General features: G+C 35.4%; 1 protein-coding gene across 1 annotated transcript; it reads right to left on the reverse strand.

Moving 5' to 3' along the window:
* Positions 1-4,626: 4,626 nt before the first annotated feature.
* LOC106778517 (putative nuclease HARBI1) lies at positions 4,627-6,068 on the reverse strand. The gene is made up of 3 exons (XM_014666491.1): positions 5,484-6,068; positions 5,233-5,389; positions 4,627-5,078 (listed from the first exon to the last, which is right to left on the reverse strand). Exons 1-3 carry the CDS (start codon positions 6,066-6,068, stop codon positions 4,627-4,629), a joined length of 1,194 nt encoding a protein of 397 aa, XP_014521977.1.
* Positions 6,069-8,536: the final 2,468 nt, after the last annotated feature.

An 8,536-nucleotide genomic window follows, 5' to 3' on the forward strand; every position in this document is an offset into this window, starting at 1 on the left:
AAAAAAATTATAATAAAGTAAAATAAATATTTTTAACAATGTAGTATTTGTTTGTAATATAATTTCTTACCAAATACTATCAATTTATTTGTCTACGAAAGTCAAATTCATTAATTTTAAACAAACATATAATTAAAAGGAGTTATTATATTACATGATCTAAAAAGAAGTCCCAACATAATATAACATACAATTATATTATTAATAGTTCATGATGACCTTCATTAATGTAGCGTTGCAATGCATTGAAACGATATTGTTGCGGCATCCCTATTAGACTTCTTGTATAGGATGGATGCGAAGAAAAAAAGTCGAAGCATTGTCTGAATAAATTTTGATCTTCAATGTTCATAGTCTGTAATAAGTTTTGAATTTCTTCTGTTGTTGGATTAGGTCGTTCAATAGTAGCATTTGATAGGGAATTTTGACGCTCCACGACCTCTATTAGTCGTTCAATAGCAGCAGATAGTCTTCTTCCTTCATTAATTAATTCTTGCACTTCATCTATGATTCGAGAATCCATCTGTTTTGCAGTTAATTTCATTGAGCAATAAATAAAATTATGAAAATGTTCATGTCAAAGATAATAACATTCAAAAATAAGTAATGCATAAGTCTTCAAACAAATAAGTGAAATTAACACACTTAAGTCATGTAATGCATTCTGAGTATAGTAATGGACTTAATCATCTAAATTGTGAAGAATTAAATTAACATTTTGATTAAGGTGAGCAAATTGGCGATTCATGTCAAGGGATAGGTTTTCCAAGTTATCTTCAATACGTTCAACCTGCACTTGCATTTGTTCCATACCCTGCATTCTCGGTTGCAAGTCTTGTACCCCCTCCCATATCTGAGTCATCATATTAGGATTTGAAAATTGTGGAGGAGGTTGCACAGGGTTGTGATGATGCTGTGGTTGGTCTTCTTCTTCATCATCACCATCATCGTGTTGCCAAACACCATTCACATTAACAATGCTCAATCTCTTCAAAGAATTAATTGAGAAATGATGTCTTGGCCCAATATGACTGGTGGCATCAGCATCAACATGTACTCCACAATATTGCATTATCTATGTGATGAGGACACCATATGGTAGCTGTCGTTGAAGCTATCAAATTAATACTACTTTTCAAGGCAACTTCCAGGTTGATTTGATAGAATTCTCTCGGATTAGCTCTGGTCATGCATTAAGAATCTGCTTGAAGCTGTTTCTCTGTTTTTGACTTCTTTTTGTTCTTCCGTTCTCGCTTAAGAAAAAGATTTCAAATGAGATATGAGAAATACTTTGTTTGGGTCCACTCCCAGGAAAGAGAGGTGCGTCACAATGGACAACTTAAGTACAAAGTATTTCCTAGCCAGAGTATATTCAAACTAGCTTTAAGTGTTTCTCAAGAGAAATTCTTAATTAAAGCAAGAACAAAGAGTTTTTTCTGAAGAATAACTAAATGCTACAAAATAACTCAAACTAAATTAAATGTATATGCGTTAGGAAAAAAAATAAAAAAAATGAAAATTAAAAAAAAAAATAAAAATAAAAATGAGAATCAAAATATTCAAAATACTAACCGTAGTTCCCCAGCAACGACGCCAAATTTGATAAGTTGTCATTGAAGCTATCAAATTAATACTACTTTTCAAGGCAACTTCAGTATTGCCTAATAGTATTCAAGAAAGTAGATAGGGCTAAAGTAACCCTAAGTCGTCTCCCAACGAACACGGAATTGCTTTCGAATATCTGAAACTTATGTATGCAGTGATTGGCCGTCGCGGCGTCTTGCGGCATTGACGGCGGCGACTAGGGAAGAGGATTAGGGTTTCCGAATTGGGAATTAGGGTTTTTGTTGGAGATGGTGATGACGTGGCAAGAGGGGCTAGGTGGCATGTTCTGAGTGGTTTATTTGGTGAGTGCAGGGATTAGTGATGTGGCATCATCTAGATGGTTGGATCTATTATTTGTGGACTGCCATGTGGCACCATCTTAAGCAATCTGACTTAGTTAGTGATAGGAGGGGTATGGGTAGGAAAATTTAGGAGGTGTAGGAGAAAAGGTTTAGTGTTTGGGCTTGGTTGTTGGCCTGGTTTAAAACTGGGGGTGCATGTAGGGAAATCTGGGGGTGCATGTAGGGAAATCTGGGGGTGCAAGGGTAAAAACTGTCTGTTTGGCCCATCTGTATATTATTTATCAAATAAAATCTGATTTTGGGCTTTAAATTACAATTTGGACCAATAAAACTCTAACCTCAGCTGCACAAATAAATATTAGAACATCCAAGAATAATTTATGCAATTAAAATCACTTTTTAAGCCCTTTTTATTTCCAAACACGCTAAATCAAATAATCACAAATCCTCTATAAATCAATCATTTAAGCACAAATATGCTATCAAAATTTTAATTTTAAAGCATAAATGTGGACATAAATATGCACTCATCAGTAGGGGTGTGTCACTGGCCTTGCATTTAAGCATATGTTGCATGATGTGATGAGGCCAATTGAGAGCTACATTATTTTTAATCAGCCATATCATGAAGATATCCTCTTGCAATAACTTTGCAAAATTTGCAGGTCGTGGAGTCAGCATGTGCATAATAACATAATGCAGAAGTCTATCATTAATATTCAAACACCCAACTGTTTTAACACGTTGACCCTGCATTTCTGGTCTAACCATAGTAGCAACTGCCATCTCCCGATCATAGTGAAAGTCATCTGGGATATTTGAAAAAGACAACTTTTGACCCTCATATTTCATATTAGCAACATTCAACCAATCAGCAGGTTTCAATCTAATTCTTCTTTTGTTCACCTCACTGATCAAATATCCATTTCCAGATATCTTCAGATTTGAGTAAAAAACTTTGATTAAGTCTGGATAAAAGGGTCCCTGCAATGTAAGAAATTCCACCACCCCTTGAAATACAAGATTATGTTGGAAAAGTAATCCTGAACCGACAAATGATTCGAAATTCATTATCTTTGGATGAACAATATTCCTAGTGTAGAAATCAGCTGCATAGTTTTCCATTTGATGGCTGTGAGTGAAAAAACGACGCTGATCTAATTGTTCTTCAACAAATGGTCTGATATTAGCTGCATCTTCTGCCTCATTTTGAGTTTCTTTTCCCTTGCGACTTTTTCTAGGCCTTTTTGTTGATGAAGAGGCCATTTAAGAATTTCTTCAACAAAACAATATTGTGTAGAATAACAAGGTTAGTGATAACAAAGTATTCAATATTAAAAATACTTAGAACCAAAGTGAAACCATTACATAATTATCATAACAATAATGTCCAATAGTCATACATCCAAATTAACAAGTCATAATTACATCCAAATAGTACATGGCATAATAAAGATGTAATAGAAGTTGTTACATAATACAGCCTAAGAATCACCGCTGCAGAACATTTGACATAATTTCTTTCACCTTTTGTGTGGTGGAAGTCCCATCAACTTCTTAACACATTTGGGCTTTTCACATAAGAAGTCATAGCATTGGTCCAATTGGGATTCATCAGATATGTTCATACCAGTCAGCATATTATAAATGTCAGATTCTGTATAAGTGTAGCTTGTGGACCGACGTAGTATTTCATTCCTCTCTTTCATGGTTGTGACCTGTTCAACGGCTGCATTAGAAATAACACCAAAATGAACATTTAATGAACTAAGGACATTGGTGAAACCGTCCAGGCTGGTAGTGAACTTCTCAAATTGGGATTCAACAACATCCATCGTAACTGCCTTCCTTTTCGAACCTCTTGAGGATGAAGTCCCACCGGATGAGACTGAAGGCACAGATTGAGTCCCACCTGGACTATATTCATCAACTGAGGGAGGAGGTGATGACGAAGTTGGGTCTCTATACCCCATCCAGTCAGGCTGCTCAGGAGTGTACTCAATATTCTGATTGAGATGAACATTAACACGAGGCGCATCCCGCCCTCGACGTATTTGACGAGCGGTCCGAACACCGCTCCCTGTAGCTCGATCTGAAGCCCATAACTCCACCATTAAATCGTAATGGCGGATACTGTTCACTCTCCACTTTGCGGTAGTTGGCCTCGACTGCACAATAAACATGACAAATATATTTGTTCATATTATGTGATATAAAATATTGCCAAATTCTTTGTATTTATTTTAATATACCTGAATGAGGTCCATCCAGACTTCGTCCTCCGCATCAAATCGCATAGTAATGGGGTTCCAAGCAAAACCGCTTAATCCAGAAAAGAGGTCATGAACCTCACGCCATTTATCTTTCAAGACTTTCTAACGGTTTTTAACATTATTTTTTGTAATGGCAACATACCCAGAGACATGTAGATGATCAACAATGTTAGTATAAGCTTGGGATGTCCAACTCCCATCAACCCTATTACCGATTCTTGATTCCTCAATCATACAGTGCAGCAGACGTGCGTCCATATCCTCAGTCCATTTCATGAACTCTCTGGTATGAGCAAAGGACTCATTGGCGGTTGCCTTACCTCTATTCATTTTATACCTACTTGATAAACAAAATAGTTAGAAATTAAGAGTAAACATCCAGAATACTACTATATTGTCATACTCATAACATCAAATGTTCATACAAACACAATAAAATAAAATAACTAAGAGTTCTGATAATCTCGCCACATATGATCTGCTATGGCATCTCTAATACTACTACCCATCCTATGATCCTCTTCCCTAACTTGAGACAATGAAACATTATGCTCTTTTCTTTCATTCAACTCATTATCAACTTCATCAAGTAATGGGTCATCATGATCCACGCTACGAAGGAAGTTGTGTAAGATACAACATGCTAAGATAATCTCTGTCATCGTCTCCAAATCATAGTGTGTTTCAGTGCCACTTCCAATGATAGGGAATCTTTTTTTCAACACACCAAAAGTTCTTTCGATAACATTTCTCAACGATGAATGTCGATGATTAAACAACTCCCGTGCATTTTGTGGTCCTCTGTGTGTATATTCCTTAAGGTGATATCTGACGCCTCTATATGGAGTCAAAACTGTGCTTTTTAACATAAATCCAGCATCACCGAGGTAGTATTTGCCTACAATTTTGAACATGTACAACTATTTAGTCAGTACTCACATATACAGGTATTTAGTCATCAACATCACACTGTACACACTGACCTTGTGGGATAACCAACGGATCATCTCAATCAAGAGCATTTTTTAAAATTCTTGAATCCGATGCAGTGCCTTCCCACCCAGCAAGAACATATGTGAATTTCATGTCAAAATCACATGCGGCGAACACATTTTTAGTTGGCCAATCTTTTCTTCCTCGAAATCTCGGAGCATCAGATCTTGGGACCTTTACACGAACATGAGTACCGTCTATGGCCCCTAAACAATCCTAAACATACAAATAGGAAGACATGATAAAAGTCTAAATTTGTCATCATACTTTCATAAAACAACATGTACAAATGCATATTATAAATCAGTACCTTAAAGTACGGGTAAAATCGATTGTTGTTCAAGATATATGGTTGAACCTCATTTCCTGAGGGTTGAATCAGAAATTCAGATTCCAAACTTATAACTGCATCCAAGACATTGTGAAAGTGTCTGCTAACCGTCGAACCCGATCGATGGAAGAAAAAAGCCACACTTCGATTCTTAACATTATGGCCAACGTTATGAAGAAATTGAGCCACTTGTTGCTCCACTGTCGACCGAATGGCGTCCTTAACTAACTCAGTTGATCTTACTTTTTCACAAAGTTTAATAAATGCCTCTGGACCCATCCTAATAATGTCGCGGCACCGATTTTTGTGCACAAGATATGACATTAATTTCTCCCTACGACGATCTCTTTCTGGTAGGGAAATACTTACACTACTAGAATCACTCCAGTACATTTCCAAGATACTCAACGCGTGTGCAACAATGCATAAAATTGTTACCGCAGCTAAAGCAGTGGTTATTTCTAAGTGTCTTCTTATAATTGATATAATATTGAAGTCTACGCCAAGCACATCATCATCTATATCTTCACGCTCTGAATATGATAAATCTAATTCTTCTTCCATCTATATTTACTTAACCAAATATACATACTATAATTAAAATAATACAATCATATATTCATTAAACAAATCTCATTCATACAATCATACATCATATGTTCATATAATAAATAATTATCATACATTTATACATTAAATAAATATTATACATTAAATAAACATAATACATTATTACATTACATAAACATAATACATTATATAATTATATAATAAGTTATAAAAAAACAATTATTATAATACATTATATATTCATAAATCTAATTCTTCTTCCATATTTATTTACTTAACCAAATACATACAATTTAACAACTTAATAAACACAACTTAATAAACACAATATCATTAAATTCATATATTCATATAATCATATCCTAATTAAAAATATTCATGCAATTCATATAATAATCAAACAAAATACATTAAATATATTAACTACAAAAACCACACATTCATTCTTATGAATTAAATATTCTAATATCAAACATACCTCTTGAAGACACTTATCAACCTTTGAAGTTGGATTAGAAGCAAGATTTCGTGCAATACTCAGGGGCAAGTGACACTTAGATCCCAATAAGATACTACTTTTAAGTGCTAATATTCAAATAAAATTACTGAGAATTCCATAACCAACCTGTAAAAAAAAAGGACACAAATATGTTACATGATATAATGGTTTAAAATACATTCAAAATTATGTACAATGTCTACCTCCAGAAGTAACTTTGACAATTTTGGTTCGAGGGAGTCCTTTATGAATTACAAATTCTTTTTTCGCTTCAATTTGAAGGAGACAAACAATACAGAATTCAGGCAGTTTGCTCCGAATGATAATTACAATATTTTTGTGGACAAGGCAATTGCAGGATAAAGTGGTTTAGATGGTGAAGGACATCTTCATCTGCATCAATGCTTGCACCAAATTATAATGTAATGGCAGTGAGGTCAGTCACACATTCTTCTCCTACGCTACACAACACAGAAATATGTTCCACCACCTTGCCATGGTCTATTCTTAGGAATAATGAAAGCAATGAGGTTAGGACCGTGATGACATCTCCCCTGCAACTAGAACTGTCAACATTTTTTTTGGCCCCAAGGCCAGTCCTAGCCCCTTTTTAAATTAGCCCAATATTCTTGACCCACATTAGATCGGGCTTTTCCAAAGCCCCTGGCCTCCACAGCCCCAGAAAGTGGGTTGAGATTGAATTAGGGCTGGGTCAGCCCCTTTCCCCCAAAACATTGAAAGCTCCAGCTCCAGTTTGCTCTGAAACCCCCGTAGACCCCAAGGTACTTTTCTTTTTCGACTCTCACTCATTCTCTCTGATCAAACACGAAGAGCTAGCAACCGCAAAGGTCGACGGCAAACGGCAGTACAAAGTCGACGGCAGACGACGGCGCATAGTGGACGGCAACACATAGTGAACGACGGCACAAAGTAGAGAAAGGTGATACAAGCGGTAGCACACACTGCGTTAGGTTTCGGTACGAATGTGATTTGAATTTTATGTTGATTGTCTTCATGATTTCTAAATTACTGATTAAGTCATTTCACGGTGCTTTCCTTTTCTTCTTACCTTGCAGTACAACGACAGTGTCAGTCAGCGGTAGAAATCTCTGCACAGATTCTAATAAAGTTGATGAGCCATTCAAAACTAAAGAAGCAGAGACTGTAAATGTGCCCCCACCCCCAATAGAAAAGGTATTCTGCCACGATAATTGTAGGTGGAAAATTTATTTTTCTACCATTATCTGGCTTTCTAACCTAAAACTTGTGTTGGGTTTTATGAAAGTTTCTTGTTTTGGGAGGCAATGGATTTGTCGGATCACACATTTGTAGAGAAGCCTTAGAACGTGGCTTATCTGTTGCTAGTATTAGCAGGTTTGATGTTTTTTCCCATTGGGCAAAACTTCGATGTAGTTATTAAAAATAAATACAGGGATATGTTAGTGATGGATAGAACGTAGCATTTTAATGGTCTGTAAGAAAATGAGTAGATATGTGATTAACTAGAGCTCATGCTATTGTGATCTATCAAAGTCTGAAATACTCATCTAACAGCAGTTTGTGTTCATTATAATTAAGTGATGATAGAAATTGATAGATTATGCAATTTTAGTTGTTAATGAATGAAGCTGAGCTTAAGGGTCTATGCATCAAGTTGGAACAATATTAAATGTGATGTCTTGATTTTGTCTCATTAGAAAGGTGTCAGATGTGATGTTTATTTGGGAATTATTTGAAGGTTGAGAGACAAATCTATGTCATGCTTACTTTTGAAGAAACATGTTTCTTATACTAATATTTAGTATGTTATGTCCTTTTTGAAGAAACTGTTTGAAACTATTACCTATAGACAAATGAATTTATCTCACATTTTGATTGCAGAAGCATCATAATTTAGAGGAAAGTAAGATAAAATTACAACCAAGCACTCATTGTTTACTGAAGCAGCAGATTTTATTTATTT

This window comes from Vigna radiata, unplaced genomic scaffold (genome assembly GCF_000741045.1).
Source record: "Vigna radiata var. radiata cultivar VC1973A unplaced genomic scaffold, Vradiata_ver6 scaffold_23, whole genome shotgun sequence".
Taxonomy (NCBI): Eukaryota; Viridiplantae; Streptophyta; class Magnoliopsida; order Fabales; family Fabaceae; genus Vigna; species Vigna radiata.

What these genes read in the sequence shown, in the direction of transcription:
- LOC106778517 (XM_014666491.1), bottom strand. Translation starts at nt 6,068, where the DNA reads ATGGAAGAAGAATTAGATTTATCATATTCAGAGCGTGAAGATATAGAT. An exon ending in GATTTTACCCGTACTTTAAG is followed by an intron (nt 5,390 to 5,483) that starts GTACTGATTTAT and finishes TTGTATGTTTAG; the next exon opens with GATTGTTTAGGGGCCATAGA. An exon ending in TGTTCTTGCTGGGTGGGAAG is followed by an intron (nt 5,079 to 5,232) that starts GCACTGCATCGG and finishes TCAAAATTGTAG; the next exon opens with GCAAATACTACCTCGGTGAT.